At 39.9% G+C, this 26190-nt stretch overlaps 1 protein-coding gene across 7 annotated transcripts in view; it reads right to left on the bottom strand.

The window, feature by feature from the left end:
- Positions 1-26190, bottom strand: part of stxbp6 (syntaxin binding protein 6 (amisyn)) — a 314531-nt gene that overhangs the window by 276849 nt on the left and 11492 nt on the right. For all 7 annotated transcript variants that reach the window (XR_011351231.1, XM_069916681.1, XM_069916680.1 and 4 more), the window contains one exon: positions 7256-7448. Coding sequence is in view for 6 of the 7 variants with exons in the window: in XM_069916681.1 (XP_069772782.1) it covers positions 7256-7412 (157 nt within the window). In the remaining variant the exon portion in view is untranslated. The remainder of the gene's footprint in view (positions 1-7255; positions 7449-26190) is intronic.

Here is a 26190-nt window from a genome sequence, read left to right on the forward strand (position 1 = left end):
AGAGCTAGTCGTTCCATAATAAATCACCAGATAATGGAAAATGGGCAGAGGAGACAATGGCAAATGACAAAGATTACAATATCTAGAACAGTAATAACAGAACCTTTCAATCATCCAATTTTGGACTGCAAATACAGCCAGCCTAAATGTCAAAATTGGAGGTGGAGGAGGACATAGTCTTAGCCACTTCACAGGACAATTTTGATAATCAAGGAATTTTTATGAATGGACAAAACTGTTATTTGATCCTTGAAATGAAAGTCAAAATAGCAAAACAGGGAATGTTGGACTGATGTGATGGCACAAAATATCATGGAGAAGTCATGAGGATATCTCTAAGTTCAATATAATCACAAAAATATAACCTGGTTTAATCAAGTGTAATAACACGTAACTGGAAAGGTTTTGTTGCATTGGTGGGCAAAATAATAATTGAACAATTAAAGCCATTAAAAATATTGAAATGCAGGGGGATACGGTCACACAAGAGGACAAGGACAGCATACAAAGCAAAGCTCTCAGTATGTCTAAGAGATAGATTATAAAATTGTCAGGAAACAAATGACAGACTTTGGATATTCATATTGTTAATAATATTTAAAAATCAAGTTTAAAATAGATAGGATATGGAGAATCAAGTATAGGAGTTAGGGCAACAAAGGCAGATAATAACAAATGAGCAGCAATAACTATTTATAAATATCAGTACTGAAAAGAGTAATAAAGAGGTAGAGGGAAATTGTGACGACCCCATAAGGGAAATAAAAACAAAATGTTGGATGTGCTCAACAGGTTTGAGATGACATCTGTGGAGATAAGCATAGAGTCAACATCTTGCCAAGTATTGCCTGAATTTTCTGTTTTTATTTCAGAGTGTTGGCATCTGCAGTCTTTCACCTTTAGATTACTAAATTTTGAGTAGAGGATATAGATAAATTATCAGTTTACAAGTTTTCTCCTACAAATTTTCTGCTGAAAAAATCAATGAAAAAAAAACAAAAGTTAACTGTTCTCAAAGTAGAAGTCATCTGGTGCATGTGGGGTGCTTCCTCGGTTTTCAAGGTGAACAAAGGTTCTAGTTACAGCTATCAAACCTGCAAGAATCTTCAGATAGCTTGTCATTGTTCTGCTCTCAAGAAGCTAAATTTTCTGCAATTTTGCATTGAGCAGATATGAGATGGTTACCAGAGATCTGGATAATTTCAAATGCCACATTTGTTTAAAAGACAAATCCAGGGACCACAGGAAAATTACACTCATACCACGAATAGAGAAATTGAGACAAAAAATACAAAACAAAATCAACAAGCATTTGAATTTGACAAAGGCTAATCATGTTTGTTTAACACAGTTGCATACTTTTTAAGTACTAGTGAAGAGGATTAATAACGTTCATGTGGTTAATTAATGGGTGCTTAAAAATTTCACAAGAATAGCATAATAAACTTGCTGGCAAATTATAGCCCAAGGATAAAAGGAAATGTACAAAATTAGGTTAGTAACAGAATGGAGGTGATTTATTGATTTTCAAATTGAATTATATGGTATTCAGTATATGGCATCAGTATTAGGATCATTCCCCTTTTTAATAATCATTCATATCTTGGAGATATGCAAAACAAGGAAACATTGCAAACAGTAGAAGAGGGTAGCAAGAAATTGGGAGAACAGGATCAGACTGCGAAATGACTGATGAAATTTACTAGAGAGTAATGAAGTCAAATTTTGGGGGAAGGAGGGTAGACCATATAAACAAAATGCTGCAAATTTAATGGGGATGTAGAAGAAGAAAACACATGCAAGCTTTCACCAACAATAAAGTTGACATCTGAAGAAATTCTATACATTTCATGAAACAGAATTATCTGTCCTATTTAAATAGAGGTTAATTTGTGCAAGGATGACATTGGTTATTTTTCAAGACTGGAGGTTATACTTATATCAAAAGTGATCTTCACTCTCAGTAAAAATTAAGACTTCCAAAACTGCTGGAAAATTCAATTTAAAAATTCTGGCCTCAATGTGAACAGATAAAAATCTTTGCTACTTGTCATCCTCCAAGTGCTTCCTTATAAATGTGATGAAGGGTCCTATCTCAAAGAATTCTTCTGACAATACAATTAACTGGGTTATTATGCAGATAATGTGATTTCATAATTAATGAAATCAGCTAATTATTCAACAATTAACCACAACAGCAGCACAAAATTCAAATGAAGAATGAAGGGTGGAAAGAGATTTTCCTTTTGCAATTTATAATCAAGTCATAAATGAATTTATCTTTCACCTCATGTCTGGGTAAACATTCAGTCGTGGTGTTAACAACCCCACGCAAAACATTCCCTATACTAATCTTTGATATCTGTAAAATTAAACCTCATCCTCTCAATGAGACCAATATACCATATTGTTCAAGCACAACTTGCATTTTAACAGTATTGTTGACTAAGTAACATATTCATGCATTTTGGGAGGAACTTAACAGAATGTTACTAAAATAATTAACCTGTGAGACATTGGTACAGGTGAGCAAAGACATTGATCCAAGAGATTAGAGGCATTTCCTCAAAGTAGCCAATCTCTAATTCTGCTATTTCCATCCAGAAGGTACAGAAACCTGGTCTGACATCTTTAGGTTCAACAACAGCACCCCCTTCCCCTATTGATATCAGGCATTTGAATGTCCCCATGCTTCCGGAACCATAACACTCCTCCAGAGAGGAAAGACCTTCTGCATTACTGTAACATCACATTTATCTTAAATGAATTCAGAAATTCATCGAGGTTTAAGGAAGGAATTGCAAGTAATAGGATCAAGAGAGTTGTTGGAGCAGAGGGATTACCTATGAGGTATCTGAGGAGATTCAATTTGTTACTGAAGACTTTCGTAAACATCTACAATTATACCGTGGAGAGAATTCTGGCTTGGTATGGAGGCGCCAATGCTCAGGATGAGAATAAACTCCAGAGGGTTGTCAACTCAGCCTGCAACATCACAGGTACAAGATTTCACTCCATCAAGGACATCTACATGAGGCAGTGTCTTAAAAAAGCACAATTCCAATACCATCTACAAGTTTGCTGATGACACCACAGTTGTCGGCAGAATCACAAACGGCAATGAGGAAGCATACAGGAAGGAGATAGATCAGCTCGTTGAATGGTGTAACAACAACAACCTTGTGCTCAACATCAGCAAAACCAAGGAGATGATTGTGGACTTCAGAAGGAAGTCAGGGAACACAACCCAGTCCTCACTGAGGGCTCAGTAGTGGAGAGGGTCAAGAACTTCAAATTCCTGGGTGTCAACATCTCCAAGGATCTGTCCTGGAGCCTCCATATTGATGCAATCACAAAGAAGGCTCGCCAGCGGCTATACTTTGAAGGAGTTTGGTATGTCACCGAGGACTCTCATAAACTTATACAGGTGTACTGTGGAGTGCATTCTGCCTGGTTGCATCATTGCCTGGTATGGAGGTGCCAACTCTCAGAATAAGAATAAACTCCAGAGGGTTTTTAACTCGGCCTGTGACATCACAATATCTACATGAGGCAGTGTCTTAAAAAAGCAGCCTCTATCCTCAAAGACCCCTACCACTCTTCACTCTGCTATCATCGGGGAAAAAGGTACAGGAGCCTAAAGACAATCACTCAGCAGCACAAGGACAGCTTCTTCGCCACTGCCATCAGATTCCTGAATAATCAATGAACCAAAGACACGGCCTCACTTTTCGTGCACACTTATTGTTATTATTATTTTATTTTTTATAGCAATGTCATAAGATGGTTCTAATATGTACGTTTGCACTGTGACGCTGCCGCAAAACACTGAATTTCATGACTAGTTCATGACAATAAATCCTGATTCTGACCATTGTTGAATGCAACACAGCTCCAGGAATGAAAGCTGATGCACATATTCAATTACACTGAACAAAATTCCACCCCCCCAAAAAAAAAGGATTATGATAGATAGCTTCAAGCTGAACACAAAGATAATTTCAGGTGTGCTGCATCACCTAGGAAGTTGGAGAAACACTAAATTTACTTTTATTGAATTTAACATGTTTAATTGCATGATCATACCGACACATTGCATTAATTCAACTGACCCAAAGATGCTTTGCCACTGATTTTCATTTGTACTCAGCATCCGATGCTTCTCATGTCAGTGTCCAACAATAGTCGGCAAGCGCTGATGGATTCCAGTTGCCGTAATACCACTTTCCATGGTTGTAATGTCCTGGTGAAACCTTTCACCATGTTCTTCACTGACTGAACCAAGATAAGCAAGGAAGAAGTCCAAGTGCAAATGCAGAAAATGAATTTTCATTAACATGATTTTTTATGCTTGAAGCACAGGTTATATCTTTAAAAAAAAACGATATGTGATAGGAAATTGCAGAGGTTGGGAAACTAAGTAGCCAAGTGCTAATCAATGATTCGACACTAAAATTTGAAGGGTTGGTGGCTATTTGGTTATGCAGAAGTAATGAATAGTTGAAGTCACAGAGGGTATGCTGAACCAGGAGCCAATAAGACAGCACATTAGTGTAATTTAAGTTGACACCAGAAAGCTTTTTAGCTTACATTAAATTAATAGCAGTATTTATACTTAAAAAAACCACCGAGTTCACACAGCTACTTTGTCTAAAAAACACAAACCAACAATTTATTTCAAATTTAATCAAGATTCACTTAAGCATATCATTGCATTCTTCCATCTAAATTGAGTAAGCAAAGAGGATTATAACAAAAATAAGTACATTAATACTAGTCATGGAACACCATATTGTGATTTATTAGACTTTGCAAATGGCATGTTTCAAATAAATGAAACAATTCAATTAAACGGAAAACATCCACTTAGGCTGTTAGAATAGCTATAAGAAAACACAACTGTTTTGTAACCACAGCACACCTGCATTCTTTGTACACCAATCCTCACACAATTGCACCATTTTAGTCCTTATTTCTCCTCATCCATGGATGAAAAAATGAGCAAGGCCCATGTGGGTTGCTAATTTAGTGATGTTAAAATGAATTTCAGAAAAGATTGCAACTGAGTTTCTTGATGGGAGTAACAGAGAAATGATGAAGCTGTTGCTACAGATGATGCTGTATGAGAAGCTTTTCAAAGCTTTTTAAAAAAATGATATTAAAAAGGATAATACTAATATGTACATTTGGCTAAAGGAAAGCAGCAGTCACAAATGAATTTTTAAAAGTTGGGAATATACACAACTTCTCAAATGGGCTTTTGAATTAAACAAGGATGAACTTTAGCACAAATTTGTCAGCATTACATTTTTGAGTTTTGGGGAAGTAGGCCAAGGGGAGGATTGGGAGTCGGAGTCCGGTGTGCAAAGGAAGGAGGAAGGGAACACCACTGAGCCCAAGGTCCCCACTCCTGTCCTGGAGGTCTCTCTCCTTGACAACGCTGGGACAAGGCATTCTTCGGAAGCTTGCAGCTGGGAGACAGTAGCACACAGTTTGAGAGGTAGAGTTGGAGAGAAAAGTCAATAGGGGAAGGTAAAGAAGAAATGGAAAGAGAGAAGGGAGGGAGTTACCTGAAACGAGGACTATCATTGTTCAAATTTCATATCAAATGAATTTTTTTTTTAAACCTGTGAGGTCAGTTTAACTCCAAAAAAATTTCGGATAAATGAGGATTTCTGATTGGTTTCTGAGATCCTTGTTTATCTGAAATTTTTTAAATTTTTTGGATAAATGAGGATTTCAGAGAATCCAATTTCAGATAATCAGCATTGTACTGTATATGCCTACTGACTATTGATTGCAGTCAGTTCCTGGTTTAAATTAAACAATGGCAAAAATGGTTCTGAATTAGAATTATAACCAGCATTAGCCACAGCTCGGTACAGTGTTATCATTTGGAGGATACAAGTCGCTGTCAATGGCCAATAATTGATCATGACACAATGCCAATTGTCACCTTATATTTTATGTATTAGGGTGTAAACAATATACATTTGTTATCTGAGGTTATTACAAGCCAACTGCCTAGTCTGAGACTGCAGTAATACCAAATCTGCAGTAGGACATAATCTAGCTTGTGGGCAAGTACACAGACTCCCTTACATAAACAAAATCAACCATTTGTCAATAGAAATATTAGGCAAGTCTCACTGATGAATTTTCTTTGTGACAGACCAAAAGTGACCATATTTAATCTCATCATTTTCCATACCAAAATCTGAGCTTGCACTCTCAAATTGGTAACTACAGCACCATATATCATCTCACTTTTCTTCAGCCATTTTCCAGCATAATGAAATATGCCATAATTAATATAGATCTTTCTTAGTCTCAAGTTGATCACTAGATGGTGCGCAGGAATGGACCAAAACACTGCAGAAATGTTAATGAATCTGAAGCAGTTCACAGGATAGATTTGGTGAATTAAATGTGGAACTCAGCTCTCTATGAAGCAGTTTGACAACTGAAGAATCTTCTTTTAATGGGTACAGCTAGGCTCCAACTTATGATATTTCGAAGTTCTCAGAATGATCAGAATTGGTTTTGAATAAAACTAAGTTGGGGTCTACCTGTATCAATGTGGTTGCTTTTCCGCCTCTGAAGGAAATGCATCCCACCATAACCACCCCCCCTCCCCCTCCCCCTCCCCCCCCCCCACCACCAACATCATCATTTCGGTGGTCCTCTTGTAGTGATGTAAAGGAAAGGTGCTTTTTTAAAACCTTTTTAAAAGAAGGTGATTTGGAATGCGTGCACAGATTGTCGTCGCTGGGGAGGGAGAGAGTGATTGAAGAGAGAGAGAGAGAGAGCAACGGCAATCTGCGCATGCGTTTAAAATCACAACATAGCTTGTGAAGTGATGCCGGCGCCCCTAGATACCAAGCGCCATCTAGGGCTCCCGATATTCCCACCGCTGCTGGGAGGCTGGCATCCCTGCAGCCACCGGGAGACCAAGCTGGACAGAAAACTACCTGCACAGGTAGATCCCAACTTACAATAATTTCACTTTACCAGGCGAGTCGCGGAACTGCACACCATTGTGTCGGAGTCTACCTGCAACAGCCCTCTTCCTGAAGGTTCTCAAAGTCTTTCAGACTGCCTATACATCACGTCAGCCACTTTCATCACCTTTCACTTTCTCCCAAATTGAAGATAAATGAGTTTTCCCCACCTAATTTTATTTTAACTTGATCTCTTCCAGCAGTAATGACATTTAATTAATTTGATGGCAATGAAGAATGCAGAACAACTTTACCTGACAGACAAATGTAGGTCAAATATTCCCCCTGACCTCCTGTTGCTAAAAATGGAATCTTTTTTTTGGTTCTTCGTTTGACCTGGACAGCTGCAAGCATTCTTTCATCGTGTGGAGCAAAAATCTCCTTATTGATAGTAGATTTGGCACTCATCATCGACAGGGAGATGGAAGAGCAGCTTACTTAATGAATCTAAAAAAAAGAATATTATTCAGTTATCTCTGCCATTTAATTCAATGTCATTAACTAGTGTAGAGTAGATTTACTATTACATAAACCAGCCAAAACATGCATTAAAAAAATCATTTTGCATAAATTAGAACTTTTCATTTTCTTTAGAAAATCCAACATCTTCATTACTTGACTGCATGGAACCTTAACAAAAGTACTCTCAACATCACCAGGGAAAAAAATACTTGCAGAGGTTTTCTAAACTTTGCAAAAATTAAACTCTGGAAATGATAAAGAAAGAGCAAGACTCCAAGTTAACAGTTCATGAGTTTGAGAACACATTGGCTTAAGGAATCCAAAATTATATATCATTTTCCATAAATTTAGCAGTGCTGTGCATTTTTTGTGACGCTGAATCTTTCCAACGCAACCCCCTCCCCCTAACCAAAATAAATCACAGGTTCTTAAGGAAGGGCTCAGGCCCAAAATGTCAGTTATATATCTTTACCTCCTATGGACGTTGTGAGACTTGCTGAGTTCCTCCAGCATTTGTTTTTATTACAATTACATAACCATCTGCAGACTTTCATGTTTTAATCTAAGGGCATTGTATCTATTTAAGTCTTAGAGTAAAGAGTATAGCCAATGAGCCAAGGCATATGGCTGTAGATCAGGCTCTGCGCCAGAAATTGACAATTTATCATGAGTAATTAAGCATGATTAGTTGAAGTGTCCTCACCAAAATTCATTCCTCAAATATATACTAACCAAAAGACCCAATTTAGAAAATGGCGAAAGGGGTTTTAAAACAAAACTTCTATAATTTCAAACAGATTAATCAGTTTAGCTGAAAACAGCTGGCAGATGCTGAGTTATTCAGAGGTTAACACCTGAAAGAGCAACAATGACAGACCAAGCAGAGGGATCCACATCTGATTTACATTATACTAAAGTTTTTCTAAAAACTACTTTCCATTGTTTTTACAAACTCCTCAATGAGCAAAAGCATGACGAGCAAAAATACATAGTGCCAGTTTGCCCCTTCTATGCCAAAAAATTCTACAATTTACAATTTGTATTATGTGCAGTCAAATATGCAAGAAGTCATTGGTGCCTCCTGGGGAAAACCAGCCAACGAGATCCATCTCAAACAACAGGCAAACATCAATTAGGAATATAGCAGCACTGATGATAATTCATCCTATTCCACAAATAATTACAAGCTCTCGGACCTTAAGGAAAAAATGTTGCAAGTCATCAATGTAATTTGAGTAAAGACTGATAACTTGAGGAAAAAGCAAATATGCTTGAGGAAAGCATATTTTAATATTAAAATAATATGGGGCCAGGGATTTGAGCAGAGGTAGAAAGGGAAAGGTCCAAGGAGGATGATCTCATGTAAGCGAACTTGGCAGCAGAAAGATGGAATAAGGTGAGTGCAGCTAAGAGCCTCCAAATTGGGAGGCAGAGGAGAGGGTGGAGGGTTTTCTGCAGATTCCAAGTGGAATAAATGGGCAGAAGGCTAGTGCTGAGCCCAGAACAAAGAGCTCTCTACTCGAGAGAAAATACAAGGGAAAAGGCCTACAGTGTGGGAATATTTTACATCAGAAGTTGTTTTGAAGCAATGAAATCAGTTGAATTACAAAGAGATGAATGGATGATTAGAACCACAGAAGACCACAGCACAGAAACCAGACCTTTGGGTCATAGAGCCCACTCCCAAATCTAACTCTGCCTATCCCATCAAGTCGCACCATCCTACCCAAGTATTTATCCAAATTACACTTAAATGTTAAAATCAAACCTGCATCTACCACCTCCACTGGCTCTATCACCATCCTGAGTAATTTTCCCTTGAACATTTTACATTTTACCATTAACGCATGCCCTCTCATTCTTGCCTCAACAAACCTCTGTGGAAAGAGTGTTTGCATCCACACCTCTCTTGATATTGTATCCCTCTATCAAATCTCAATTCTCCATCTCTCTAAGGCACACATGTCAAACTCTGGCCCGCTGGCCGCCGCGCCAGTATAGCGCATGCACAGTAACCGCTGTGTCCCAGGGTGAGAGAGAGAGAGAAAAATCCTGGTCCTTGAAAAGTAGTGGTGGGTGGTTTTATAAACATGCTGTCATGTCCCCCCGCCCACCCCACCACCGCAGCGTGGCCTGGCCGGTGTCAGGGGAAGCCAAGGCCGCTTCCCAGCGCCCGGAACCCCAGTGGCACAGCGTTTCTTGGAGATGCAGATGGAGTTGGGATGCCGGAGGGAAGTTTGGGGCTTCCCGCCTGGCAATGGGGGCGCCGGCCGCCCTGCGCCTTCCCACCGTCCAGCGGCGGGTGCCCGGAGTACACGTGGAGAGCGAGGCTGGTCGGGCAGGTAGGGTGGAACCCCCCGCCAATCTCGGGAGTGGAGTGGGCTGGATCGGGATTAGCCGCGCTCACCTGCTCCTCTACCGCTGACCGGGATCCCAGCGCGGTCCTGAGCGCGGAGACTGCCCTGGAAAGGTCCTGGGACACTGGCACGGAAAGAAAAGGGGGATCTGAGAGAAACTCAGCAGGTCAAAGGGGGGTACGAGAGAAACTCAGCAGGTTAAGGGGGAGGGGTCCGGGAGAAACTCAGAAGGTCAAAGGGGGATCCGGGAGAAACTCAGCAGGTCAAGGGAGGTCCGGGAGAAACTCAGCAGGTCAAGTGAGGTCCGGGAGAAACTCAGCAGGTCAAGTGAGGTCCGGGAGAAACTCAGCAGGTCAAGGGGGGTCCGGGAGAAACTCAGCAGGTCAAGGGGGGTCTGGGAGAAACTCAGCAGGTCAAAGGGGGATCCGGGAGAAACTCAGCAGGTCAAGGGGGGTCCGGGAGAAACTCAGCAGGTCAAGGGGGGTCCGGGAGAAACTCAGCAGGTCAAGGGGGGTCCGGCAGAAACTCAGCAGGTCAAGGGGGGTCCGGCAGAAACTCAGGGGGGGCCTAACCTCGCCAGGACCGTTGCCCACTCCCCCTCCCTGCCGTAGGCCGACCCGCGACTCAAGGTGACGGGGCCGCTGATCCGCCGAGATGCCGCCCTGCAGCGAGAGCCGATGCCCCCGCACCGTCGTTGTCCAACCCGATCACCCGCAAACCCCGCCCTCCCGCACACAGGCCTGAGTAAGTATTATGAACTTTAATCTCAGGATAAAATGATCTTCCAATAGTTTCATGTCACAGTGATAAATATATTCCTGGTTAAAAATGGTCCTGCACCTGGATACAAGCTCATTAGGCATAAAACTTGAAAAGTGTGTAAATCAAAGGATATCTGTACCAATGGAAAAAGGACATGGCAAATAACCCTACTAGAGTTCATGCCCACAATCAGTCACCCATTTGATTGTTTCAGGAATCATGTTATTCTCCCACTTTCTCAATAGCCCTCAGATTTTACTATTCGACAGCACACTAGCAAATCCTCTATAGAGAAATATTATTTATTGAATATTTTATTTCTCATTTGTTAATGCTTCTGGAAAGAGTTTATCCAAAACTATTATTAAACATTTATTTTAATAAGAAAAAGTTTAACATTACATATGTTGAAAGAAGAGAAAACATGCAGATATTGTTGAAAATTTTCAATAAATATTTAGTTCGGCCCTCGACTTAGTCCAAGTTTTTAATTTTGGCCCTCCGTGAATTTGAGTTTGACACCCCTGCTCTAAGGTCTTAACCTATTGAACCTTTTCTCAACACTCAGCTCTTCAAGCTCCAGCAACATCCTTGTTAATTTTCTCTGCATTCTTTCAATTATATTGACATCTTTCCTGTGGAAAAGTGACCAAAAAAATGCACACAATTCTTGAAATTTAGCCTCACCCATCCTTTGTACAACTTCAGTATAGTATCCTAACTCCTGTACTTAACACTTTTGATTCATGAAGGCCAATATGCCAAAAGCTATCTATCTTTGGCACAACTTTCAAGGAATTATGCGTCAGGATTCCAAGATCCCTCTATTCTGCCACATTCTACAGTTTTCTACCATTTACTTTAAAGTCCTATCCTGATTTGACCTCCAAAAGTGCAACACCTCATACTTGTCCACACTAAATTCCATCTGCCATTTTGCATACCATTGGTTCAGATCTTGCTACAAGCTTTGAAAGACTTCCTTGCTGTCCACTGCACTCCAAATCTTTGTCATTCATCAGCAGGCACTAGAATAAAACAGTGGGGGAGAAGCACAGGCCTACAGGCGAAATGTCATAGGTGGATATGGGTGGGAGGGCAGAGAGAAAAAAGCTGGTAAGTGTTAGGGAGAGGGAATAGCTCTCGGAATGGAGGGAAGGGGGTGGGAAACAAGAGGAAAGGACACAAAGGGATCAAGAAAGGGCCTAATTGAAACTGGAGAAGTTGATATTAATGCCATCTGGTTGGAGAGTGACCAAATGGAATATTAGGTGTTACTTCTCCAATTTGCAGGTGGCTTCGGTAAGGACAGTGCATCAGATGATGGATGGACATGTTGTCATGGGATTGTGCTGCATAACTGAAATGGTTGGCCACTGGAGGTCCCTACTATTGCAGCTGATAGAGCAGAGGTGCTCAATGAAGCAAACACCCAGTTTGCATCCAGTCTCTCCGATGAGGAGGAGGCCACAATGAGAGCACTGGATGCAGTAGATGCCCACTTCAGATTCACAAGTGAAGTGTTGTTTCACTTGGAAGGACAGTTTGGGAGTCCAAATGGTAGAGAGGGGTGGACGCATTTGAAGCGTTTCCTGTGATCACAGGGGTAGGTACCAAAGAGGTAATTAGTGGGAAGGAACGAGTGGATGAGGAAGACAAAGAGGGAGTGGTTCCTAGTGGAGGTGGAGAGATGAAGATGTGTTAGATGGTGCGATCATGTTGTAGGTGGCAGAAATTGTGGAGGATAATATGCTGGATACAGAAGTATGTGAGGACAAAAGGAATCCTGTCCTTGTTGGATCTAGGAGTGAAGGAGACCAGGGCAGATGTGCAGGAAATGGAGGAGATGCAGGTAAGGGATGAGTTGATGATAGTAGAGGGGAAGCCATGTTTTTTTTGAAGGAGGACATCTCAAATGATCTGGAATGGAGACCTCATTCTGGGAGCAGATGCGATGGAGAAATTGAGAGAAAGGAATATACCCTTATAAGGCAACAGGGTGTGAAGAGGCATTGAGATATTTGTGGAACTTGGTGGGTTTGCAGAAAATATTTATAGAGACCTGGTTTCCAAAGTTGGAGACAGAGATCAAGAAAGGGAAATATTGCCAAAGATGGACCAAGTGAATTTGAGATCGGGTGGAAGTTAGCAGCATAATGAATAAAGTTGACAAACTCATCATGGGTGCACGAGGCAGGACCAATGTAGTGGTCAATGTAGTGGAGGAAGAGTTTTGGAGCCTTACTTTTGTAGATATGTGGCATGGATTACTCCACATAGCCAACAAAAAGGCAGGCATAGTTGGGACCCATGTGAGTAATCATGGCTACCCCGATGATTTGGAGAAGTTGGATGAATGAAAGAAGTTAGAGGGTGAGAACAAGTTTTGCCAAGCAGAGTGATGGCAGAGGGGACTGGTAAGGTCTGATGTGGAGAAAGAAAAAGTGCTTTGAGATCTTCGGCATGAGGATGGAGATGTATCGAGTTTGAACGTCCATGGAGGAATTATAAAGTTTGGTTTCAGTTGTGCTGTGCGACATTTCACCTTCTGACTGCAGTTCTTCTCACAATTATATCAAAGTGAAAACTGCATTGTTTTTAACATTATGAACAGAGAAAAGCTTGAAAAGAAAGTGTCATGGGCAACCAGGACTTCAAACAGTTAACATTTTGAAAATTTGTTTTTCGTTTTGAATCAGAGCTTCAAATACGAATGTTCCCTTGAGACTTGTACTTGAAATTGAACCCGATGGTTTTGCTTCCCAGAGGTTGCTTCAATATAAATGACCATTAATGTGACTGCCTGTTACAACACAATGTTATCATACTCCACACTAGTCTTAATTTCCTTGCAGCAGCAAACCTCCATTACTATGAGCCCACCTATTCAGACTTGCTTCTGGCTTACCTTGCTCATTTTACTCTCCAAATATTTATCATTCATACACCACTGTCTGTGGCCTAACTCAAACCAAGTACTACTCATTGAGACACGATGTACTTACTGAGCCCTGCTAAAGCAGAATTTTTTTTTAAAGGTCATTCTTTCAAACCCTGACATGACCTTGGGTTTTCCATCCTGTTTTACTACATCCCCTTAGTTTTGGTTGCTTTATAAACTTCATTGGGACCAGAATTTGTTAATTAAGGAACAAACTCTATTCTCGTATGCAATCCTTAGTATGCACTTAAGAGAGAAGCATCAGAGAGTGCCAAAATGGTATTGCGCGTCATCTTGTTACTTGACAGACTTTTTCTCAACTACTTCAAATTTCTCAATTCAAGTCACATCAAACGGATATTTCTCCCTCTGGGTTTAAATATACAAAAGTGCCAAAGACATTCAGCAGGTCAAGCAGCTAAAAAAAAAAGGGCTCCAGCCTAACACATCAGTTTTATATCTTTGCTTCCTATAAACGCTGCAAGACCTGTAGGGTTTCTCCAACACTTTTGTATTAAACTACAATCATAGTGTCTGCAGACTTTGTTTTATTCTCCTTCTGGGATATCTTTCTACATTGGAGCGCCACGGTTAGTTTAGTGGTTAGCGCAATGCTGTTACAGCACCAGTGATTGGGTCCGGGGTTTGAATCCCACGGTGTCTGTAAGGAGTTTGTATGTTCTCCCTTTGTCTGTGTAGGTTTACTCTGAATGCTCCAGTTTCCTCCCACCCTTCAAAACGTACCTGGGAGGTATGGGCTCGTGGGCCTAAATGGCTTGTCACCATGCTATATGTCTAAATTTATGAAAAAAATAAAATTATTAAAGTATATTACAATATCAATGGAAGCCAAGATAAGAAATAGTTCAAGCTAAAATTCCAGTCCTCCAATGAATGACATTACCAACTCATGCTGTACTTTTATCCTTCATAGAATCTTCATGTCAAATCCACTTAAGTGTATGTTTCATTATTTCAATGTTTCTGCCATACATAAAACAATAAAGCACAGTACAGGCCCTTTGGCCCTCAATGCTCTGCCGACCCATACATCCCTTCCTAAAAGAAGTCCTAAACTCTCCCTACCTCATAACCCTCTATTTTTCTTTCATCCATGTGTCTAAGACTATTAAATGTCCCCAATGTTTCAGCTTCCATTACCATCCCCAGCAAGGCATTCCAGGCACCCACAACTCGATACGTAAAAAAAACTTACCCCTGATGTCTTCCATAAACTTCCCTCCCTTAACTCTGTACATGTCTTCTGGTTTTGCTGATCCTGCCTTGAAAACAGAAGCTGGCTGTCCACCCTATCTATGCTTCTCATAATCTTGTAGACCTTTATCAAGTCTCCTCTCAAACTTCTCTGCTCCAAAGTGAAAAGTCTCTGCTAACATTGCCTCATAAGACTCGTTTCCCAATCCAGGCAACAACCTTGTAAATTTCCTCTGCTCCCTCTCCATAGCTTCCACATCCTTCCCAAAATGAGGTGACCAGAACTGAACACAATACTCAAAGATTTGTAGAGTTGTAACATGACCTCTCCATTCCTGAATTCAATCCCCCTATTAATGAATCCGAGCATCCCATAGGCCTTCTTAACTATCCTATTAACCTGTGCGGCAATCTTGAGGGAAATATGGTTTTGCACACCAAGGTACTTCTCTTCATCCACATTCTTAAGTAACCGACCATTAATCCTGTACTCAGCCTTCTGCTTAGTCCTTCCAAAGTGCATCACCTCACACTGATCCGGATTGAAATTCATCCACTACTTTTCTGCCCAACTCTGCATCCTGTCTATATCCTCTTGTAACCTTAGACAACCCTCAACTCCATTCACAACTCTTCCAACCTTCATGTCATCCACAAACTTACTGACCCATCCATCTGCCGAAGTCTGAAGTTTAGTTATGCTGACACAGAAGACATACCAGGTTAAGGGCGTTCAGCAAAAAGAACAGATCAATGATGTAAATCTGTCCCAAAGTCAGTTTCAATTCCAAGAAAAATCTCAAAATCTCTGATAATGTAAGAGTAGTATTGAAAAAAAAGTCAATTTCTGCCAGCTGCAGCATTCCAGAAGAATCCAGAGGAAAGTGGGACTGCAGGATTTTACTGCCTGTAGCCAAATAGCCAGATTTTGCTTTAAAAATACACATCCCAGTAAAAGTACCTGCTATCCAAATGAACAATCCAAAATATTCTATACGATCACTCTCTCCAAAGTAATTTCTGATTCTTATCTCAGATAAAAATAATGGCAGGAGTTGCCATTCTGCAGATGTTCAACCTGATCATCACTGGCCTTCACTCTCAGATCTACCTAATGCACTTTCTTTAACTGTCCAAAAATCACTCTCCAACTTGAATAGAGAACCTTATAAATGAGAAAGAATTAAAGAGGATCACGAGACACCGGAGCAGAAATTGCCTATTAGGCCAATCGAGTCTACCCCGCCATTCAATCATGAGCTGATTCGTTTTCCCACTCTGCTCCACTGCCCAGCCTTCTCCCCATTAACCTTTGATGCCCTGTATAATCAAGAACCTATCAACCTAAGGCTTAAATATACCCAATGACCTGGCTTTCACACCGTCTGTGGCAACAAATTCCACAAATTTACCACCCTCTGGCTGAAGAAATTCCTATGAATTTCTGTTGGATGATCTTTAATTCTGAAGTTGTGCCCTCTTGTCCTAGAGTCTAGACTATCCCACCATGGGACATAACCTTGCTACATCTACTGCTCATGCCTTTTCATGAGATTCCCCCCCCCCCCCCCCCACCATCCTCCTAAATTTACGTAAGAAATAGGAGCAGAAGGCCAGCCTGCTAAGCCATTCAGCAAGATCATGGCTGATCTAATCACTGACTCAATTCCCATATCCCTCAATTCCTGCTTTTTCCCCATATCCCTCAATTCCTTTTTTTTGTAATGAATACAGGTCAAGAGCTCTCAAACATTTCTCATGTGGAATCATCCCAAAGAATCTCCTTTGAATCCTCTCCAACATTAGCATATCTTTGTTTAAATGATGAACCCAAAATTGCTCACAATACTCCAAATGAGGTTTCACCAATGCCTTTAAAGCCTGAACATCACATCCCTGCTCTTGTACTCTATTCCTCTTGAAATAAATGAATTTAATTTGCCTTCTTCACCACCGTCTCAACATGCAAGTTTACTTTCACGCTATCCTGCACAAGGACTCTCAGGTCCCTTAGCATCTAAATATTTTCAATTTTCTCACCATTTTTAAAAAAAGTCTGCCTGTTCATTTTTTTCTATCAGACCGTCCACTTTCCAACTTTACATTCCATTTGCCACTTCTCTGCCCTTCTAATTTATCCAAGTCCTTCTGCAGCCTCCGTGTTTCCTCTACACTGCCTGTTCCTCCACCTACTTTCACGTCTTCTGCAAACTTGCCAACAATGCCATTCATTCCATTATCCAAATCATTTATACAACATAAAAAGAAGTGACCCCCAACACAGACCCATGTGGCAACTGGTAACCAATCCAAATACGATGCTTGCATTCCAACCCTCTATATGAAGAATCTACCCCTCCTATTATTCTAAAATTGCTGAATGCCTACTTCAAGAAGGTACTACTTGGTTCTATACTTTCCAGCTGGGAGAAGCATTCTCTTAATATCTACCGTGAGAATTTGAATGTTTCAATGGAATCACCTTAATGTTGATTGGTATACTCACCCTTTAGCCCCTTTCATACTGGCACTTGAAACCTGGAAATTTAGCAGTAATTTACTGGTTCACCTACAAGTGTGAACATTCCCAAACCAGCATGGGTGGTACAAATCAACAGGGGATTTAGCCACCAAGGAAGGTTGTATCAGAGCCCATCTGTTTCAAATCTGCTCCAGTGTGAATGGGCAACTCAGTATGCCAGGTACCATTAGTTACGCGCTGATGATGTTCTTGCGTGCATGTGGCCTCCTATTTTGAGGGGGAGCAGGCAGTGTTGGATTTTTCTGATTTACCATTAATCAAAAAAAGATAATGGTGACGATATGGAGGGCACCAGGAGGTGTGGAAGCTTCTCTCGACAAGGGCTGAGGAAATCTCCAAATATATAATGGGCCATTTTTAATGGTGCCCATTTTACAAGAGGGTCGACTGTAGGCTCAGGGACCTAGATTTGACACTAGGTCTGCCAGATTGTGTACATTTTCCCCCACACTCTTTTATACATTTTGCGCATGCATTATTCCCACTACAATTTCACTGCCCAGCGCATACATAATACGTCACTCAAGACATCACGGTTGGGCCCCCTTTAGCTCCGCGATATCGGGTAGGTAATGTGAAAGGGCACACGGAACCAATTTTTCTTGGCCCACTGTGAACAGCCCTACTGGTATTTCAAAACGGATTGGTAATCCGCGAAGTAGGTATGTGAACAATGTCAAAAGACATTTTGAAAGGACTGTTCTCTTCTCTTGAAAACTTGTCCAGTTAACTTTCAATGTACTCCCTCCTAAATTGCAAACATCTTCCAACAAAAAGAATCTTTGCACAAAACATCTCATTGAGAGACTGCAATAAGAATGATTAATTCTAATACACCAATCCCCTTTTTCCACTGAAAATCCTCCATTTGTTCCCCAAAGTAGTTGCTGCAGTTGCGCACTGATACACTAGGATGCTGGAGTAGAATGCAAGCTTGACCTGAAGACAGATCTGGACAACGCTGTCTCAAGTACCCTTTTATCAATTAAGTTGGCTGCTTTTAACAGCCAATAATGAAGCAACCTTAAAAAAAACACACACACACAACCCTGGAGCGTCAAATGATAATTAACCGGAGACAGCAAGGGTTTGGTAGTTTGCTCTTGGTTCATATCTAGGGGTCCATATGAACACTGTATGGTGAAAGGTAAAGGTTCACCACAGTTATTTCTGTATCTACAATGAATTGGTTTCTCTTTAGTCATACTTCCAATCATATCTTAGACCAGTGATTCTCAACCTTTATCTTTCCATTCACATACCACTTTAAGTATTCCCTATGGCAAGGTACTCCGTGAGTAAGGGATTACTCAAAATAGTATGTAGGTGGAAAGAAAAAGTTTGAAAGGCACTGTTTTAATTGTCCCTAATTGACTTGTTATGTGCACAGTTTCATAACTCCAAAGAAATGGGGCAATGACAATTTTTCTCAAGCAAAATATTCCAGTAATACTCGAGTCTAGAGCAGTGATTCTCAGCCTTCCCTTTCCACTCACATCCCACCTTAAGCAATCCCTTACTAATCACAGAGCACCCATGGCATAGGGATAACTTAAAGTGGGATGTGAGTGGAAAGAAAAAGGTTGAGAGCCACTGCCTTAGACAATGAGACACTGACTGGGAATGCAGCCTGCTGGTAGATGTGCATCCATCCATCAGCAGAACTTCAATGAAATCTAAGGCAAAAGCACCAATGATTATCCAGAGGAAACCTTATCCACATTGTTTTTATGCTGCAGTTTCAAGCGTGAAAATTAAAAATGAGGGGCTGCATGGCTTGCATAGCAGTTAACCCAATGCTATTAGACTGCCAGAGACCTGTGTTTGAATCTAAGGCTGTCTGTAAAGAGTTTGTACATTCTTTCCGTGTCTGCGTGGGTTTTCTCTAGATGCTCCGCTTTTCTCCCACCCTTCAAAACTTACGGAGGTTGTAGGTTAATCGGATGTTATGGGGCAGCATGGGCTCGTGGGCTGGAATGAATATCTAAATTAAATTAAACATTTTTACTCCCTTGATATGACAAAAAATATACTTCATTCAAAAGGAAATGGTTCTCAAATGCCTGAGAAAAGATTTTACAAATCATATCAGTTGGTAAATAAATTATTCTTAAACCGATCAGTCATTTCCAAGTAGAATATTTTATTTTGATGGCAATAGAAAAAATGAACAGGCAGGAAATTTCTTGAAGACATTTATTGTTTCAAGGCAACTACTGTATTTTTGTGCATATAACATGCACCTTATATGCATAATTTACAAACCAGGCATCCCCTGCGCATTACATGCATGTGCGCGCTATTCAAGAATATTTATTTACATGTTGAAAGATCGCACACAATTTATAGTGGCCAAGGGATTTTTTTTTTTAAGTGTAGCTTAGACTTTAATTCCATATGTTATATTTAGGCTGGGGAATTTATTAGTTTTACACTGTTATAGAAATTTGATTAGTAACTAGTGGGCATCGTTATAAAAGGGGAGGGGGGTTTGAAGGTGAATTTTTGGTTAATAGAGATCTTTACCCCTGAGAGATTTGCCTTCTTTGTGGTTTGATCTTGTAACAGGAGTTCGTGCGGGATATTGGAGCTGAGGAAATGATCTTGTGCAGTGGCCGAGTAAAACTCCCCATGGAACTAGTTCCAGGCCATTCACTTATGGGTAAAATACGTTTCTGATATGATTCATTTGAGGCTTGTTGTTCTAAACGTGATCATGAATCGGCCAAGGGAAATTTTGATCTCAAGAATGCCATGGGAGATTAATTTATCAAGTGCCTCTGATTTGGGACATTAGAATTAAAATTCTGCTCAACTCTGAGCTCGTCTTCAACCTATTTAATTGATTTCTTTCCAAAGCTTATTAATGTGTTGCAGCAGGATATCATCTATATAATGGGCAATTGACACATCTGGGGTCAGATGATAGGATAATAATTGCAGGAGATTAATTGTGGCAGATACTGGTATGTGTTTGGTCTTGTGACCCATTTAAATGCAAATTTATTTTGTCTGTCAGAATTTAGAATACATGCAGTACATGCATACAATTTTTTTTAATAGTTTTTATTTATTTAACACAATTTATTATTTTCTGTGCATTATATGGAAGATATTTTATTCAATTTATGATTTTCTCCACATTATATGAAAATATTTTTACACTATTTGTGATTTTGTGCAGCTATGCATGTGCACATAAAATGCGTGAAAATACAGTACTGGACCAGATCCCAAGAATCAGGAGTTAGTTTATCATCAAAGATTCTGCAGTAGAATGGACTAAATAATAGTATGCTGCACTGATTCCTAAATATAACCATCATAGTCACCCATACAGAGGCACCAGCATAAAACTGATTGCTTAATTAATACATTTCCTTGTTTGAAATATTCCAAGAGTCAAGATTAGGAAATCTACTGTAGTGGAAGCTAATCATCTTCCGTCAGCTTTGCAGTTAGTTGCAAAATCATGTCAAGTTTTCTCAGTGCATCTCACAACCACAGAATCGAAAGCATCAAACAGTCACTCGTAACATCATGAGTACAAGCATAGCTCATGATTTTTTGCAAAGGTATTATTGAATGTGTACATCAAGCAAGCGAGAAGTAGTGTCTTGGGCAATTTAAGCACCAAAACCTGAAAATAAACTTCTCAAGCTCATCTGCTGAATTACTTTAGAGAGAAGGAAAAGTCTGTCAGTTACAGTAGCTCAAGTGTTGCCTAATATATGACCACTTTAAACATAATTAATTAAGAGGAACTTCTATACTACAGATGTATGAAATGGCCCTCATATTTCATTCATATTTAAAGAATCCAAACAACACACAAGACTTTAAAAATTACAAGACAGACGAGAACCAGAGTTCGTAAGTCCAAAATAAGTTAAGACTTTGTGGCGGCCCACTCCCATGGCAAACGAGCATGTGCTCCAGGCAGTGAGAGCAACCAAAGGCCAGCAGCCCTAACAAGTGAACCGGTGGGTGAATGGCAATGGCAGCTTAAAGACCAGCAACCCCAAAATGGCACTGGCGTTGCTGCACATCCAACAGTCAGGGCCAACGTGCGGGGAGGAAGGGCATAATTGATGGAGGTCCTGTGATGCAGTGGAGAGGGTAGTTGAGCTCCTCGGTTCTCCAGCACGAACGTGGGTAAAAATGTAAAAAAACAGTATCATAGCATGAAGGTGGGGTAAAATGTGCATGGTAGAATTAAAGCCAGAGAATGGGCAAGAAGGAAAAGAAAGCAATTTAGAAACAAAAAAATGGGCCAAACATCTAACAGCTGCCAACCTCGTGGTGAAGTAAATGGCGGGAGCCGAAAGATGGAAACCAATGACCTACCTGGAGGACCTGCGGGGTTAGAAGGCAGCGGGAGCTGCTCCACAGCGGGCGCAGGCACCAGTGAGGATATCCCGAAGATGAAGTCGGTGCCAATGCAACAGATCAAACCCTGGGCTTCGAAAAAGGTAGGGTCGGAGAGCAGTGGCGAGGAGGAGGTCGCACTGCAATTCCTGCGGTGCAAGGGAGCCAGCACAACAGCAACAATAACGGAGAGGGGAGCTGTGTCGGCAGCAATAGTCCCGACGACAGAATGGTGGCTGATCTGCAGAAAATGATGAGCACCATTTTTGTTTCAAATTTCCCTCATCTGGAGTAATTTGGCTTCAGAGAACTATGCTCACATCCATTGATAGTAGGTCTACATGATTAAACACCTATCTTTGTTGATAAAAAGCACTTACTTAAATAAAATCGATATGTAACCATATCTTCAAAGCAAATAACTCAAATTTAGCATATTTGTCACAATGTGTTAGCAGTTCACAGAACATAGAACACGGCAGCACAGTACAGGCCCTTCAGCCCTCGATGTTGTACTCCCACATATATTCCTTTAATAAAAGTACTAAACCCTCCCTACCCCATAACCTTCCATCCATTTGTTTAAGAATCTCTTAAATGCCCTAAAGTTTCAGCCTCCACCACCATCCCTGACAAGGCATTACAGGCACCCACAACTCTGCGTTTAAAAAAAAAACAATGTTATCTCTAAACTTTCCTCCCTTCACTTTATATATGTCCTCTAGTGTTTGCGGCTCCTGCCAAGGGAAACAGGTGGTGGCTGTCCACCCTATCTATGCCTCTCATACTCTTGTAGACCTCTACTAAGTCTCCTTTCATCTTTCTATGGTCCAAAGAGAAGTCCCAGCTCTGCTAACCTTGTCTCACAAAACTTATTTTCCAATCCAGGCAACATCCTGGTAAAACTCCTCTGCACCCTCTCCATAGCTTCCGCATCCTTCCTTGGAATTGACTGGTTCTCTAATGTAGAAAGGATGAACATGTTTGGCCTGTATCTGCTGGAGTTAAATGAGAACGTTCAAGTTAAAATACAATACCTATATAGGATGGATCTGAAGAGGCTTTCCTCTTGTGAGAGAATGATGGATCACTGTTTAGTTGTTACCCACTTGGAGAGACGTCAATATTTTATCTCTCCAAAAAGTGTCTTTTAAATACTTCTTCAATGAGTACTTGGTGGAGCTAAATATTTTAGAGATTGTGATAGAGAAGCAAGAGTGTGAAAGGGTAGTGCTGGCAGAAATAAATGCAATTAGATGAAAAATAAGATCAGCTACGATCTTACTAAGTGGCAGAGCAGGCTCCAGGGATAAAGTGACCTTGTCCAGTTCAAAATTTATGTTCTGATGACATGTTTTGATATTGCGTACTGAAGTAAAGCTGTCAGTCACAATTTACAAGTAGAAATAGTTTCTTGTCCCTTCTACATTAATGATTTTAAAAAGCTGGAAACACAGAGGCAATATGTAGCATGTGGTCTCAGTCTATATTTGGTGAGAATAATTTAGAATGCTTAACTGAGAATTTGCTCTGTGGTCAAAGCATATGTGTGATGATGAGAACAAGTTCTAGGATTAAAGTAATAATAAGTCTAGACACTGCGTTGTAACAAAAATTAGTCTTTATTTACACACATGCAAAGCAACTACATACAACTCGTATGCATCAAATGCAGATTAGACACAGATAATTGCAACTCCTAAGTATAAACATGAGGCTTAAACACAATACCTGCCATCCCTCTCTCACTTGATTAACTAAAAGTTACATTTAAGTAATAACAATAATGAAGGAGACATGACAGTCTTTCTCCAGTATGCACTACAAAAGATCCCCACCCTTTACTGCATTTTGCAATTGGTTCTCCAGCGATGCCCATGGCTCACAACCTAGAGTGGAACTAGGGTCCACATCAAGGAGAAAAGAGACAAGAGTTGCTCTACGTAGTATGCTTTATGCTGCAGATAGCTTGGGGAGGGCCAGCTCAGGTGCCATTGCCATTCACCCACCGGTTCACTTGTTAGGGCTGCTGGCCTTTGGTTGCGCTCACCGCCTGGAGCACATGCTCGTTTGCCATGGGAGTGGGCCGCCACAAAGTCTTAATTTATTTTGGACTTACGAACTCTGGTTCTCGTCTGTCTTGTAATTTTTAAAGTCTTGTGTGTTGTTTGGATTCATGTTCTAAGGTGTCAAGAAGAACCAATTGTGATGCTCCTCACCTTTAATAACCTTGATTGGCAGGTGAGCTAATAACTGACTTGGTTCCCGTCAGAGAGGTCAGGTGACTTTCCGTAAAACAATGCACATCTTCTCTTATTGCAAATTACTGCATTGTGCTCTGGTTTATCGACAGAGCAAAGTTTTGTTAAAGAAGCTAATACTAATATTTCAATTAGATAGCTTTAAAATCTTAATTTCATAAAATATATTTTGAGTTTTCAAGTTTCACTGAATAAATTCAGTTAAATATTTAAATCAATTGCTTAAACTAAATGAAAATTACTACCATTTTATTAGTCTTGCAGCTAGGAATTCAAAAGTGTACAAGAGTCATCAACCAAAATAACAAAAGCTATCAAGTTTTCACATGGAACATTATCCCTTACCACCATTTATAAGAGTTACTGCTGGTCCATTGGATAAATATGACATGCTCATAATAAATTTATGCAAAGAAAACAAACACTGATTTTTTTTTAACCATGTGCTTAAGCAAGCCATTTTTACACACACCCTCACGTAATACAAGGTCTTTCAAAGCCAACAATCCAGCAACTTCAAGGTTAATGGGCAAGAAGGTCAGCATTTACACAATGGGATGAAGGGCCTATCCACAAGTCCAAATCTATGAACTCCCTAGAAAGATCTCCAACAATTAATAAAACCCTGTTCAGACTGAAATAAATCAAATTGTGGTACACTACAATAGTTTTCTTAATGTTTGCTTGGTTTTTTTCCAAACGTCTGAATAAAATTTAGCATTGATTTCTTCTTCCCTGGAAAGTAAGTTCCTTGATCTGCACAAATGAAAACCTTATCCCAAATACTGCAGAACTTTATAAAGGAATTGAGCATGTGCCGAAAGAGCAAAACTGCCTTGGATTCTCAATTTATTCAGCAGAGAACTAAAGATATAAAAATATGAAGTTAGTCTTTGCATTATTGTCTTGATTAGGATCTGAATGAGGTTGTCAAAGTAAAAATGTTTTCAGTAACCAATACACCCATGTTAGTTATTTACACTTATTACAGCAGCTAATAGCTTGAATACGCCTGAGATTGTCTGATCTCGGAAGCTAAGCAGGCTCAGAACTGATCAGTACTTGGCGGGGAGACTGCCTAAGAAAACCAAGTGCTGTCGATTTCTGTGAGGGATGCTGGACAAAGTGGCAACTCTGCCTCACAGTAGACGAAAGTTAAAGAATTTCATGTATGTAACATTCTAAGGAAAAACCCAACACCCAACCCCAACCAACCATTTTTCCCCTGCAGCCGCTGCAACCGTGTCTGCCTGTCCCGCATCGGACTTGTCAGCCACAAACGAGCCTACAGCTGACGTGGACTTTTTACCACCTCCATAAATCTTCGTCCGCGAAGCCAAGCCAAAGAGAAGAGATAAATCTCCAAAATTGGTAATTAGAACTAAAATGGCTAAATAGTTAATAATGCTAGTGAAATATATGAACTTGGTAGATATATGGAAAAAGTTAAATCCTAAAGGATAAAGATTTTTCATTTTATTCATTCTGTCATGATTCTTATTCTAGAATATATTTACTTTTAGCATCAGCACAGTCGAGTTTTGAAGGCTGAATATAAGAGTAGGATTTTGTCTGATCATTTTTTGTTATTAATCACGTACAGGTTCTGAGAGAATTGAGAATGTTTATCATTGGAGATTTAATTCTTTATTGTTGAAAAATCCTGAATTTTTTAAATTTATAAGGAATCAAATATAGATTTTTTTGAAAGTAAATATCGATTCAGTGGATAGTAAATTTGTTTTCTGGGATGCCTTAAAAGCTTATTTACAGGGACAAATTATTAGCTACACTGCTAAAATTAAGTAACAACATATGGTTGAGGTTAGTAAATTGGAGGAGGAGATAGAAATTTTGGAAAAGGAATTACAACAAAATTCCATGGAAGTTAAGAAAACACTTAATATGAAATTACGGTATAATTCATTACAAACTTGTGTATTTGAGAAATTATTACAGAGAATTAAACATCAATATTATGAGTTGGGTGAGATAGCTCAAAGCGTGGCAGCTAAAAATGGAGCAAGCTTCTAGAAAAATAAACGCTATTAGACATGATTCAATGATTACACATAAATCTCAGGAAATTAATGATAAGTTTCACAAATTTTATGAAAAATTGTATACTTCTGAAGTGTTGGAAGATGAAGCTAAAATTGATAATTTTTTGTCTAATTTAGTTTTACCTTCATTGAAAAAAGATATCCAGGATTTAGATGCTTCTTTTACTGTTAAATAAGTGATAGATGCACTTCGATCTATGCCTAGTGGGAAGTCTTCA

The sequence above is a fragment of the Narcine bancroftii genome, chromosome 2 (genome assembly GCF_036971445.1).
Source record: "Narcine bancroftii isolate sNarBan1 chromosome 2, sNarBan1.hap1, whole genome shotgun sequence".
In the NCBI taxonomy this organism is placed as follows: domain Eukaryota; kingdom Metazoa; phylum Chordata; class Chondrichthyes; order Torpediniformes; family Narcinidae; genus Narcine; species Narcine bancroftii.